Source organism: Salvelinus fontinalis, unplaced genomic scaffold (assembly GCF_029448725.1).
Source record: "Salvelinus fontinalis isolate EN_2023a unplaced genomic scaffold, ASM2944872v1 scaffold_0013, whole genome shotgun sequence".
Classification (NCBI taxonomy): domain Eukaryota; kingdom Metazoa; phylum Chordata; class Actinopteri; order Salmoniformes; family Salmonidae; genus Salvelinus; species Salvelinus fontinalis.
In genome coordinates, this window is record NW_026600222.1 from 619,206 (window position 1) to 633,840 (window position 14,635).

The following is a 14,635-nucleotide window of genomic DNA, read 5'->3' on the forward strand; positions in this document are numbered from 1 at the left end:
CTTGCTAGGGTGATGGGGATAGAGTAAGGCCCTAAACCCTTGCTATGGTGATGGGGATAGAGTAAGACCCTAAACCCTTGCTATGGTGATGGGGATAGAGTAAGACCCTAAACCCTTGCTAGGGTGATGGGGTTAGAGTAAGACCCTAAAGCCTTGCTATAGTGATGGGGATAGAGTAAGACCCTAAACCCTTGCTATAGTGATGGGGATAGAGTAAGACCCTAAACCCTTGCTATGGTGATGGGGATAGAGTAAGACCCTAAACCCTTGCTATGGTGATGGGGATAGAGTAAGGCCCTAAACCCTTGCTATGGTGATGGGGATAGAGTAAGACCCTAAACCATTGCTAGGGTGATGGTGATAGAGTAAGACCCTAAACCCTTGCTATGGTGATGGGGATAGAGTAAGACCCTAAACCATTGCTAGGGTGATGGTGATAGAGTAAGACCCTAAACCCTTGCTATGGTGATGGGGATAGAGTAAGGCCCTAAACCCTTGCTAGGGTGATGGGGATAGAGTAAGACCCTAAACCCTTGCTAGGGTGATGGGGATAGAGTAAGACCCTAAACCCTTGCTATGGTGATGGAGATAGAGTGAGACCCTAAACCCTTGCTATGGTGATGGGGATAGAGTAAGACCCTAAACCCTTGCTATGGTGATGGGGATAGAGTAAGACCCTAAACCCTTGCTATGGTGATGGGGATAGAGTAAGACCCTAAACCCTTGCTAGGGTGATGGGGATAGAGTAAGACCCTAAACCCTTGCTATGGTGATGGGGATAGAGTAAGACCCTAAACCCTTGTGATGGGGATAGAGTAAGGCCCTAAACCCTTGCTAGGGTGATGGGGATAGAGTAAGACCCTAAACCCTTGCTAGGGTGATGGGGATAGAGTAAGACCCTAAACCCTTGTTATGGTGATGGGGATAGAGTAAGACCCTAAACCCTTGTTATGGTGATGGGGATAGAGTAAGACCCTAAACCCTTGCTAGGGTGATGGGGATAGAGTAAGACCCTAAACCCTTGCTAGGGTGATGGGGATAGAGTAAGACCCTAAACCCTTGCTAGGGTGATGGGGATAGAGTAAGACCCTAAACCCTTGCTATGGTGATGGGGATAGAGTAAGACCCTAAACCCTTGCTAGGGTGATGGGGATAGAGTAAGACCCTAAACCCTTGCTATGGTGATGGGGATAGAGTAAGAACCTAAACCCTTGCTATGGTGATGGGGATAGAGTAAGACCCTAAACCCTTGCTAGGGTGATGGGGATAGAGTAAGACCCTAAACCCTTGCTAGGGTGATGGGGATAGAGTAAGACCCTAAACCCTTGCTATGGTGATGGGGATAGAGTAAGACCCTAAACCCTTGCTATGGTGATGGGGATAGAGTAAGACCCTAAACCCTTGTTAGGGTGATGGTGATGGGGATAGAGTAAGACCCTAAACCCTTGCTATGGTGATGGGGATAGAGTAAGACCCTAAACCCTTGCTAGGGTGATGGGGGTAGAGTAAGACCCTAAACCATTGCTAGGGTGATGGGGATAGAGTAAGACCCTAAACCCTTGGTGATGGGGATAGAGTAAGACCCTAAACCCTTGCTATGGTGATGGGGATAGAGTAAGACCCTAAACCCTTGCTATGGTGATGGGGATAGAGTAAGGCCCTAAACCCTTGTTAGGGTGATGGGGATAGAGTAAGACCCTAAACCCTTGCTAGGGTGATGGTGATAGAGTAAGACCCTAAACCCTTGGTGATGGGGATAGAGTAAGACCCTAAACCCTTGCTATGGTGATGGGGATAGAGTAAGACCCTAAACCCTTGCTATGGTGATGGTGATGGGGATAGAGTAAGACCCTAAACCCTTGCTATGGTGATGGGGATAGAGTAAGACCCTAAACCCTTGCTATGGTGATGGGGATAGAGTAAGACCCTAAACCCTTGCTATGGTGATGGGGATAGAGTAAGACCCTAAACCCTTGCTATGGGGATGGGGATAGAGTATGACCCTAAACCCTTGCTATGGTGATGGGGATAGAGTAAGGTCCTAAACCCTTGCTATGGTGATAGGGATAGAGTAAGGCCCTAAACCCTTGCTAGGGTGATGGGGATAGAGTAAGACCCTAAACCCTTGCTATGGTGATGGGGATAGAGTAAGACCCTAAACCCTTGCTAGGGTGATGGGGATAGAGTAAGGCCCTAAACCCTTGCTATGGTGATGGTGATAGAGTAAGACCCTAAACCCTTGCTATGGTGATGGTGATGGGGATAGAGTAAGGCCCTAAACCCTTGCTATGGTGATGGGGATAGAGTAAGGCCCTAAACCCTTGCTATGGTGATGGGGATAGAGTAAGACCCTAAACCCTTGCTATGGTGATGGTGATGGGGTTAGAGTAAGACCCTAAACCCTTGCTATGGTGATGGTGATGGGGATAGAGTAAGACCCTAAACCCTTGCTAGGGTGATGGGGATAGAGTAAGACCCTAAACCCTTGCTAGGGTGATGGGGATAGAGTAAGACCCTAAACCCTTGCTAGGGTGATGGGGATAGAGTAAGACCCTAAACCCTTGGTGATGGGGATAGAGTAAGACCCTAAACCCTTGTTAGGGTGATGGGGATAGAGTAAGACCCTAAACCCTTGCTAGGGTGATGGGGATAGAGTAAGACCCTAAACCCTTGCTAGGGTGATGGGGATAGAGTAAGACCCTAAACCCTTGCTATGGTGATGGGGATAGAGTAAGACCCTAAACCCTTGCTAGGGTGATGGGGATAGAGTAAGACCCTAAACCCTTGCTATGGTGATGGGGATAGAGTAAGACCCTAAACCCTTGCTAGGGTGATGGGGATAGAGTAAGACCCTAAACCCTTGCTAGGGTGATGGGGATAGAGTAAGGCCCTAAACCCTTGCTATGGTGATGGGGATAGAGTAAGACCCTAAACCCTTGCTATGGTGATGGGGATAGAGTAAGACCCTAAACCCTTGCTAGGGTGATGGGGATAGAGTAAGGCCCTAAACCCTTGCTATGGTGATGGTGATAGAGTAAGACCCTAAACCCTTGCTAGGGTGATGGGGATAGAGTAAGGCCCTAAACCCTTGCTAGGGTGATGGGGATAGAGTAAGACCCTAAACCCTTGCTAGGGTGATGGGGATAGAGTAAGACCCTAAACCCTTGCTATGGTGATGGGGATAGAGTAAGACCCTAAACCCTTGCTATGGTGATGGGGATAGAGTAAGACCCTAAACCCTTGCTATGGTGATGGGGATAGAGTAAGACCCTAACCCCAGGCCACCTCTGGCCTGCTCGCCTCCCTACCTCTGAGGAAGTACAGTTCCCGCTCAGCCCAGTCAAAACTGTTCGCTGCTCTGGCACCCCAATGGCGGAACAAACTCCCTCACGACGCCAGGACAGCGGAGTCAATCACCACCTTCCGGAGACACCTGAAACCCCACCTCTTTAAGGAATACCTAGGATAGGATAAAGTAATCATTCTAACCCCCCCCCCCCCTTAAAAGAGTTAGATGCACTATTGTAAAGTGGTTGTTCCACTGGATATCATAAGGTGAATGCACCAATTTGTAAGTCGCTCTGGATAAGAGCGTCTGCTAAATGACTTAAATGTAAATGTGATACATGATGTTTGGCTGTGCTGTGTGAAGTGTTATCTTATGGGTTTGGTGATTGTTCTGTGTGAAGCCGTATTCTGCATTGCATCATGGAATGTGATGTGAAATCCCTGGGCCTATGGCTGTTGAAGCTACTCCACTGCACTGCTGCTGTGAGCAGGAGTGGGAGAGAAGCCATGCTTTTATTAGACTCTTGTTCTGTCACTCATTCTCCTGCCTCTCCATCTCAAAGGCTGACAAATATTTTGAAGAGTGGTTAAAGAGGTGGCTGTGTGCACACACACTCAGACTCCAACTCTATTTATAGGTTTGTCTTATTCCAGAATACACCCAGAATTGTGATTCACACAGTATGGTTCTATGTTTTCCACTCTGTGATTAAAAGTAGTTCTCAGAATAGAGCATTTTTGAATTGACCAAAGCCCTTCTCCCCCGATTGCTCAGTTTGGCCTGGCGGCCAGCTCTAGGAAGAGTCTTGGTGGTTCCAAACTTCTTCCGTTTAAGAATGATGGAGGCCACTGTGTTCTTGGGGACCTTCAATATTGCAGAAATGTGTTGGTACCCTTCACCAGATCTGTGCCTTGACACAACCATGTTTCTACGGACAATTCCTTCGACCTCATGGCTTGATTTTTGCTCTGACATACACTGTCAACTGCTGGACCTTATATATTCAACATACAGATAACATCTCAGAGGGTTGATCTAGCTGCAGATAGCTAATTCTCCTCTATGTGTTTTCCCCTTGCTGCTAATAAGCTCTTATCAATCTAACTAAATGAATAGAGAACATCTGGTTATCTGACGGTCTATGCAGCAACTATTGTATTAGAGACAAGCTCTGGTTATTATATTTTACTAGACAAGTCAGTTAAGAACAAATTCTTATTTACAATGACAGCAGGTTAACTGCCTTGTTCAGTGGCAGAATGACAGATTTTTACCTTGTCAGCTCAGGGATTTGATCTAGCAACCTTTCGGTTACTGGCCCAACGCTCTAACCACAAGGCTACTTGCCGCCCCAAGTCCTGCCAACTCAAAAACTGCACAATAAATGTGTAACCAAGGGGGAACTAGCACATTTCTCTGAGAAAAGCTGCTTCAGTGCTACCAATCATCCAAAACACTTGAATCTCTTGTAAAATAATTTGCATTTATTTGATCAAATAGACTTTGAAAGGGTAAACATGCAGAAATTCCTCTTGTCAAAAGTCTTGCTGTTCCAAAAGTAGTTGTTCATGCAGCGTAACAGGTTACAGGTTCTTCTGGGTGAAGCACCTGAATGGCTTCATCATTGCTGAAAAGACCCTGACAATCAAGGATCGTTTTTTGATAGGCTGAGATATGGAGGGAGAAACCTCTCCAACTGGAGCTAGAAACACAAGAGAAATGGAAGGGGTAAGAGAGAAAGAGAAATTGAGCGAGAGAGAGAGAGAGAGAGATGAAGAGAGAGAGAGAGAGAGAAAGAGAGAGAGAGAGAAAGAGAGAGAGAGAGAAAGAGCGAGAGAGAGAAAGAGCGAGAGAGAGAAAGAGCGAGAGAGGAGAGAGAGAGAGAGAGAGAGAGAGAGAGAGAGAGAGAGGAGAGAGAGAGAGAGAGAGAGAAGAGAGAGAGAGAGAGAGAGAGAGAGAGAGAGAGAGAGAGAGAGAGAGAGAGAGAGAGAGAGAGAGAGAGAGAGAGAGAGAGAGAGAGAGAGAGAGAGAGAGAGAGAGAGAGAGAGAGAGAGAGAGAGAGAGAGAGAGAGAAATACAGTATAATAACGTGAAAAATAACAGTGCTATGAGTTTGGTAGGCATACTCTATGTTTCTAACACACACCTAAACAAAACTACAAGCTATAGCAGAGCTCTAAAACATCCTTACCTATGCAATGTCCATCAGTAGAGGGAATCTCAGTCTGTTCCTGGACTGAATGGCAGTCCTTTTTGTTTCCTCTCTTGGAACGCTAACAGAGAAAGGTAAAGAAAATGGTCCAGAGAATAAATAAATAAATGGAACACTTCTGAATCCAAGGCAACAATTTAGTGATGAATAAAACATATTTCTGGCATGTATTTGTCTTATCATAGCCACATCAATAACATCAGCACCTAACTGGAACAACAACAACATGCTAACTCCCTGCTATACCTTGAAGTTGATCCTGAGTTTGGTCATTGAAAAGCAAAGGAAGCTCCTTCTTGCTTTCTGCTCAGCCCCCCTCTCTGTCTCAGCCTGGTCTGATGGGTTTGTTGCAGCAGAAGCTGGTCTTGACGCCTCCTTGCATCCCTGTACCAGCTGCTGGGTCAAGGACTTTACCAGGACTCTGTCAAATGCAGTGTCCTGGGAGGAAATAGCTGCTTGCAGGGTGTTATAAGAGCCAAACTCCTCCATGAGGGTTTTATGTACACCTCTGAACACCCTGTGGATGTGCAGCTTCTGGGAATATGCCTGTGTCCTGGAGAATCTGGATGCAGCACAGAACTCAGACAGGACTTGTCTGATGAGTTGCTGAGATGTTTCTGTCATGTCTGCTGCCTGTTGGGAGGGTCCATCTAGGGCTGAGGGTCTGATCTTCGATAGCAACCGTATCACCAGTATGGTGACCAAACACATGACATCATCTTTGCTGGAGTCCATCAAGTAGTGCAGTAGGAATGCAGTGGCACTGCTGATGTCCGGGGTGATTAAGAGCTCCCTCAGATGGCCAGAGCTGCTGGGGATGCACACCTCCTTCTCTTCAATGTCAATCCCATCTCCCTTTGGTACCAAAGAGGTTCCCTTGCTGGTGAAAGACGGAGTGGATGAACGAAAAGAGGCTTTAGCACTCGGTGGTCGGCTGCTGTCAGTCATTGGACTGTTAAGATGCAGGGGTTCATCTGTGTGCGCCATCATCTTTGTCTTTAGGTCACCTGTAGAAATCTCTGGCATTTTAGAGTCCCTGATGTCGATGCAGGAACTCCTGACTATGGGGCAGGTCAGATCAAAAGGCACTTCATCAGGGATGGGAGTGCCAGGGAGGTTGATCTCTAACTCACACTCTGACCTAGGACCCTTTGAAGAGCTGGACAAGGAACTACGACCCTTTAAAGAAGTGGACAAAGATGAACAGGTTCTAGGGATGTCTTGGCAGACTTCTTCACTGTCATCCTCACTTTTCTCAACCTCCTTCAGCATAGTTCCTACCATATCGTTGATCTGAAGGAGCTCCCTGGAATCCTTCATTCGCCCTAAGTTTGAGATTTCACTCTGGATAGCAACCAGGATTTCCCCAAGGGTCTCTTTGGAAGAAGCATTTTCTGTCCTTTTGGATCCGGATGGCTTCAGCCCTGTGAAGAAATCCTTAAGTGTGTTCTTCATACTGACGCAGATGGTCTTAGCTGTTGACCAAAGCTTCTCCTCTGATATTTTAACACTATCATCCAGTTGGGAGCCCCCGTGGGAGCACTGCGAAACTTTCCCACTTCTTTCCAGTAGCACAGTGCCAGTGGACTCATTTTTCTGGAAAATAGTCGCCATTCCTTTGACAAAGGTTTCCACTAATCCAGAGGCTGTATTTTGAGAGGACATGGAGGCAATATCTGATGGCGAGCTAGATGATAAGCCAGCCTGCGGACTTTTCTGAAGACCAGTATGGCTGATCTGTGTGATAAAGGAATGACTGGATCTCATCAGCACTTTACTCACTGCCTCTTCTGCCTGAGTCTGAAAGTAATTGCTAGAGAGCTTCTTAATGCTCTGAATCAGACTAGTAGAGGACTGTGTGATTCTGACACTCTCTTCGGAGCTCAGTTGAGAACATTGAGTACTCACACTCAAGTCTTCATTGGGTGACTGGGAAATAGTATAGTCATCAAGCTCTGATAGGACACCATCAACAAACCAACAAGCCTCTAGGGAGTCATCAGATGAACTGACAACGTCCAAGGATTTACTCTCCACTTTTGAGAACTCTGACTTGTAGATGGAAAAAACACTGCTAAGAACTTCTTGAGTACTGGTATCCAGATTGGAGAGACAGAGAGCTGGTATTGGTTGGCTCTCACTGGGAACTCTACTAAGTTTGGTGCTGGGTAACTGGACCTCAACAGTTGAAACAGTTGCCTTTTCCAGGGTGTCTGAATACTCCTGAAGAGAAGCGTCCTTAGCCACACCTTCTTCTCGAGCGGATAGAGTTAAAAGGTCCCTCAGCTTTGCTCGTATAAGGCCGTAGAGTGTGCGGGCTGGAGAGAAGGTTATCTTCTGTGAAGACCCTGTTTTGTGGTCATTTACAGGAACTGGCCAATCAACTGCTTCACATGTGCCTTCAAATGATGCTATCGTCTCCATGCCTCCCACAAATGCCTTAACAATCACTGTGGCAGTGGAGGTTACAGATGTCAGGGCTGTAGAGCTGGTATTCAGGGGTGCTTCAGTAAGGCTAGGAGCAGCACTAGAAGGCCTAGAGGAAGGAGCCATGTCAGAAGAGCTGCTGACTTTCCTTGTAAGGATGGTGCTCACCGCCTTGAGGGCTTTAGACTGAAAGTCGGGGCTAGAGAGGGTCTGAAGCTTTCTGGCCACCACACTGGTAGAGGATCCAGTCTCTTTGAGAAAAGGAAACATATTTTAGCTGCACACTGGTGTTGAGTTAGTGGAGTCACTAGATAGCCATGTTAGGGATAATAAAAGTGTATTTAATTAAGCTATTAGCAAGTACATGAGTCATTTTGTTCTTGATTTACAGCAAGAGTTAGGGGTGTGGTTACAGTGATGTTAGGGTTAGGTGTACTGTTTAAAATCCCATTTGTGGTTAGAAGGTGCACTATGACTATAAATTCAGATAAGTTGTATGTGAGGTTGGAAAAAGACATGGAACTTGCTCATCAGTTAGACTCCTCAGGAAAGAGAGGAGGATTGGGGCACAGCATGTCCCAATCTTGAGAGAAGGCATTAGAGTCCTCTGAGCCTCCTTCTCCAGCTGCTCAATGATAGATCCCCTTTCCCTGAAACCACACCCGGGTGTCTGAGAAGACTCTGGGAAACCGCAAAGAGAAATCTAAAGTTGAATCTGAACTTTATTCCTCATTTCCTTCACCTTTAGTGATTTGATTGCACTGGACAGGTAAAAGCACATCTCTCTGCGAGCCTCCACTATATTGCTTTCACCTATATAGATACTATCTTCTCAGATCAGTGCTGATAAATTTGAACACAACCTGCACCCAACATTAAGTAATCTCGGACCTGCACCAATGCTGCTGTCCTCCTCCACGGAAGTCTTCTTGGCACGGCCACTGGACTTACGTTTAGCCTACATGACAACAGATTATAGGTCTCATAGCAGATCTAAGGTCAGTGTAGTGTCTCCTAATGCTTTAAGGTTAGGATTTAGTGATAGTAAACTAATCCTAGATCTGTGCCTAAGTAGGCAGAGGATGTGTAAAGGACAGCATATTTCTTACCTTGCCTCCTGTCCTGTTCTTGTTGGTCTCATGTGTCTCTGTTTCCTCCTTCATATTCTCCACAACTTTATTTTGGTCATCCGGATGATCCTCCCATTTCACGTTCTGGTGGATAAATGAGAGGTCAATATCAGTCCAAGGTTGTGACTTTATGAAACAAATGATTCTCTCCTATTTCAGACAAAACGGCAGTAGTGGTCAGATTTCAGTCCATGGATCAAACCAGTGAGACCTATTGCTGTGGTAGTGACCTACTATATTGTTAGTAATTTCTCCTCTAAACTCAAAATAGGCTAAATGAACCATACCTTGCTGTCGTCTGACATGATGTGTAGCTTATTGTTGTAGGCTGTTTAGAGATAATACTAATACTTCCTTTGAAAAAACGTCAGTGAACCATCGGCAGACAACTGAAGTGAATATGAACGTCCTGGAATTATGCCAAAGCATTGTTGAATACTCGATTCCGATTGGCTGAAGCCAGGGCATTCTTCAAAGATGTCATACACACATGATGTCACAATTAGGCCTAAGTCTAATGTCTATATGAATTGTCAATGTCATTAGAAAACAGATCATAGCTTGTCAAAGTTCTGCCAAACGAAAATATTTGTAAGTGCACGTTGTTGCATTTAATTTATGGTTTATCAAGCATCCTCATTCATCGCCAGGCACAAACACGTAACTCGCTGCAATCCATTAGCTATAATTCTGAGGTTGCAAAGCTGCAAAACTAGGACATGCAATACATTATAACCACTTGCACTTACAATCATTTAAAATCAATGACGTTCTAGGGGGCTTTAACTATTTCAGCACTATTGTCCGCTGCATAGTGCTGACACGTTTCTAGGCGTCAGGGGACCGGGCCATGATGCTGAAATGTTTCGAGTCTGGGCAGCACCTGAGACCGCGGCATGGTGCTGAAATGTTTAGAGTCTGGGCAGCACCTGAGACCGCGGCATGGTCTGAAATGTTTCGAGTCTGGGCAGCACCTGAGACCGCGGCATGGTGCTGAAATGTTTCGAGTCTGGGCAGCACCTGAGACCGCGGCATGGTCTGAAATGTTTCGAGTCTGGGCAGCACCTGAGACCGCGGCATGGTGCTGAAATGTTTAGAGTCTGGGCAGCACCTGAGACCGTGCCATGGTGCTGAAATGTTTCGAGTCTGGGCAGCACCTGAGACCGCGGCATGGAGCTGAAATGTTTCGAGTCTGGGCAGCACCTGAGACCGCGGCATGGTGCTGAAATGTTTCGAGTCTGGGCAGCACCTGAGACCGCGGCATGGTGCCGAAATGTTTCGAGTCTGGGCAGCACCTGAGACCGCGGCATGGTGCTGAAATGGAGCAGGGCTCAGTTCTATGGGTATCTCATGCGGATTTTCCTGCTAGCCTATGTATAACAATACTATAATTACATTATTTTCATCCATCCGTCAACACAAATGGCATGTCAACGTTTCCCAAATAATAATGCAATGAAGCCAAGCCGAGATGTATGATTCTTCATCCAGAGGACAAAGCACCACTGTATCATCTAAAACCTTCAGAGAGATCCCTTAAAACTGCAGTAGAAATTCTCCACAGCTGTTATGGTAGCTAGGTCATTTAGCAAGACATGGACGAATCCAACACATAGCGTTTCTACTGAGGTGACTGACTGTCATGTTGCTAGTTCTAATGACGCTATTAAAACAAGAATAGTTATTTGTAATTGCTCTGGGAGCTAGTTATTGCAGAGCCCAGCTACACATCCTGCTTGCTGGGCTCATTATGGACAGCCAATGAGCAGTTCAGGTGAAAAAGTCATCCAGATCTGATCCCTAAAGCGTACATGCTACTAGGAAACTGTAGCAACCTGCCGGCCTGCACAATCCTCCATGGCACTAATGCTACACGCGCAGTGTGGTATGCTAACATCCCACAACAATTACCCAATTTAATTACTTGCCTAAACTTCCAATCATACATATTTTCTAATATCAACCACGGTTTCTGCACTTAAGGCAGACTTGCTATTAGAACAAGATGGAATTAGGAAAACTCTAAAGCTCGTTAAACGTAGGCTACAATTAACCTTACCTGGCTGTCTTCAGCCATTATGTGTAGTCCGTTGACTAAGGGTCTGCGCCTGTAATACTGTAGCTGTTCTGATAGGCTACTGCAGCTGTTCTGATAGGCTACTGTAGCTGTTCTGATAGGCTACTGCAGCTGTTCTGATAGGCTACTGCAGCTGTTCTGATAGGCTACTGCAGCTGTTCTGATAGGCTACTGTAGCTGTTCTGATAGGATACTGCAGCTGTTCTGATAGGCTACTGTAGCTGTTCTGATAGGCTACTGCAGCTGTTCTGATAGGCTACTGTAGCTGTTCTGATAGGCTACTGCAGCTGTTCTGATAGGCTACTGTAGCTGCTCTGTAACTGTTAAACTAGTCTAATCTATCCGTTAAAAACCCGTCAGTGAACCGTCCTCAAACACAATGAACTGATGTCAATATGGAAATTAACCTTCACATAAAGATATCAAATACATGACGTCAGATATGCCTAGAGGTATTGTTGACTTAATCAGAATACAGGATGGAGGCCAAGATGGCGTCGCTGTGAGAGGGAGTGTTTTCTCGCTCTTCAAAGCAATATTGAGGGTTAGGTGGTTAACAGTCAAATATTGGCTATTAATATTGAAAGAAACTAACTATAACTTTTTTTATGGACATGGGATAAGTTTAGAGTTAGTTTTTGTCAAGTTGAATGGGAAGAACACGACAGAAAGACAAAAGTAGACGAAATATCAAATTCTCGCAGAAGACGGCTGACATGCTAGCTAGCTACAACGAGAACCAGAGCAGCATGGATACACAAGAAGCCGCGAACTCAAGCAAGAGAAAGAACAAAACTGACCAGGATGAAATCCTTGCAACCTCTTTACCTCAGACCCCAGGTAAAAATCTACCGGTGAAAAAAGTTAAAGAAAACATTTCCATGTCGGAACTTTTCCCTGCAATCCAGTCCCTGTCTACTAAACAAGACGCCACGCTCTCCAAAGTGTCCCCCGTAGAGCGGGCTACAGAAGAAACATCAAAGACGATCGATAATTTGTCAGAAACTGTCAATCAACTACACAAAATTGTGAGCGAGAACAAGGATAAGATAACGTTCCTAGAGAATGAGCTGAAGAAAATGCAATCCAAAAATAATGAGCTGTGTGAGAATGTAGCTGAACTTCAAAGGTACTCTCGCAGGTGGAATGTGAAAATCCAAAGTGTAAAAGAGGTAGAGGGAGAGGATATTAGAGAAGTAGTCATTAATATCCTGGGAAAAGTGGCACCATGCATCAAAGACAGGCTAAGAGACGTGATTGATGTGGTACATCGACTTGGGAAACGAAGATCTGATGGACCCCCTCGCAATATCATCTTGCGCGTAACTATGCACCATTACAGGGACATCATATGGAAAATGGCCAAGGGGAACACGTTTCTGGACCAGAAGAAACTCCGCATCAAAGAAGCTCTGATACCGCAGGATCAGGCTGCCAGAGAGAAACTGGCCGCTTATACAGAAGGCGCGACAAGAGGGAAAGAAGGCGGGGTTCAAGGGCCCACACGCGTTTATCGAAGGAAGAATGATTACTGGGTAACTCTGTTGACATTAACCAAATTGGAACTGTGAGTACTACCATGAGTACAGTTAATGTACTGCCAATTATACGTGTACCGTTCGAACTACAACTGATGAACACTTGCCAAGAAAAGGAAGTAAATAGATGTATTAGTCTGTTAACCACCGCTACCTCAGCTGAGCGTAGTTTTCCGTCGGAGTAATCCTCTCAAGGTTCACTGTTTTATTGTTCACGTTAATACTTGTTATCTAATTTGTGTTCTTTCTTTTTTAATGCAGGAGTTTGTTTTCAATTCACTCAATATCGTTAGTCTGAATGCTAGGGGTTTGAGAAATCCTACAAAAAGGAAAGCTTTATTTTTATACTGTGAACGCAGTAACGCAGATTTTGTCCTTCTTCAGGAAACTCATTCGGGTGAAAGTGATTTGAAATTTTGGAAAGCACAATGGGGAGATATGGCCTATTTCAGTCATGGATCAAATCATTCTGCTGGTGTTTTGACACTTATTCACAAGTTTAAAGGTGACATTCTAGAATCCACATCTTCACAAGACGGCAGATGGGTCATAGTAACTGTTAAACTTGACAATGCTATTTTCATCATCTGTAATGTATACGGACATAACGCACATGCTCCTAATAAGAACCTTTTTACCCAATTTACCAGGAAAGTACAGGATTTAAGCAACAAATACTCAGAGGCTTTTCTAATTATTTCAGGAGATTTTAATGTAACACCTGATGCATCTGCTGATCGTTTTCCTCCTAGAACGAGTCAAAACCCTCAAAATAGTAACACTATTATTACATTATGCAAGGATCTCTGTGTTGAGGATGCCTGGCGTTATTTCAATCCAGATGCTAAGGGTTATACCTGGACCAACAAAACTATGTCACGTAAATGTAGAATAGATTTATTCCTAATTTCCCCTTTTTTGTTACAATTTGTTATAGATATAGATCATCAGTTGGCTCCCTTTTCTGATCATCACTTGATTTCCCTGAATTTACAAGCTACTAAAAAATCAAAAGGTACTCGAGGATATTGGAAATTAAACAATACACTTCTTAAAGATACTCATTGAAAACATATCATATACTCATATCATAGCTAAAGATATTTTTGCAAGAAAAGACTTGGAAGTAGATGGGAATTTTTCAAATATAAAGTCAGAGTGGTAGCCATTAAACGCGCCAAAGAGCTGATGCAATTAAAGAACCATAGAGAAAAGTAGATGATGAGCAAGCGTGACAGTTTTCTAAAGAAAGATAATCTATCTGAAGAAGAGGAGTCTGTGTTCAGGTCTTTACAACTAGAATTAGAACAGACTTACACGGATCTGTCAAAAGGCGCCTTTGTAAGGTCAAGAGCAAAATGGATTGAAGAGGGGGATAGAAACACTAGTTACTTTTTTGCACTTGAAAAGAGAAACTAGAAAAAGAAAATCTATAACTGCACTCAAAATTAACAATGTTTTATGCAAAGATCCCATTACAATATCATCATTTGTCAATTCCTTTTATGAAAACCTTTACAGCTCTCAATTTCAGGAAGATGGTTGTGAAAGTTACATTTGACACATTCAGAATTGTGTCCCGGTAATTGAGGATGATTTCCACTCAATTCACCTGTGTCAATTGGTGAAATTAGAGAGGCTCTGAATTCAATGAAAAAAGGGAAATCACCTGGCCCCGATGGCCTGTCAGTTGAATTCTATAGACAGTTTTGGGAGTTGCTAGAAGACCCGATTTTCAATATGTTTCAAGGTTGCATTAAAAATGGGGAAATGGTCTCCACTATGAAACAGGGCCTTATTTCATTGATTCCGAAGCCTGATAAAAACCCTTCTCTCATTGACAATTGGAGACCAATTACTTTATTAAATGTTGATTACAAATTGATTGCTCTGGTTTATGCCAAAAGATTTAAGAAAGGAATAGATACCATTATAAATGAGACTCAAACAGGATTTATGAAG

The 14,635-nt window shown here is 44.4% G+C and overlaps 1 protein-coding gene across 1 annotated transcript; it reads right to left on the reverse strand.

Moving 5' to 3' along the window:
• Positions 1 to 4,751: 4,751 nt before the first annotated feature.
• LOC129842104 (uncharacterized) lies at positions 4,752 to 8,346 on the reverse strand. Its single transcript, XM_055910498.1, has 3 exons — positions 5,748 to 8,346; positions 5,481 to 5,562; positions 4,752 to 4,991 (listed from the first exon to the last, which is right to left on the reverse strand). The coding sequence occupies exons 1-3, from the start codon at positions 8,196 to 8,198 to the stop codon at positions 4,873 to 4,875; spliced, it is 2,652 nt and encodes an 883-aa protein (XP_055766473.1). The 5' UTR covers positions 8,199 to 8,346; the 3' UTR covers positions 4,752 to 4,872.
• Positions 8,347 to 14,635: the final 6,289 nt, after the last annotated feature.

Coding starts and splice junctions, on each gene's coding strand:
- LOC129842104 (XM_055910498.1), bottom strand. CDS start 8,198: ATGTTTCCTTTTCTCAAAGAGACTGGATCCTCTACCAGTGTGGTGGCC. Junction 5,563..5,747: donor AACTCAGGATCAACTTCAAG/GTATAGCAGGGA, acceptor TTTCTCTGTTAG/CGTTCCAAGAGAGGAAACAA. Junction 4,992..5,480: donor TACTGATGGACATTGCATAG/GTAAGGATGTTT, acceptor TTGTGTTTCTAG/CTCCAGTTGGAGAGGTTTCT.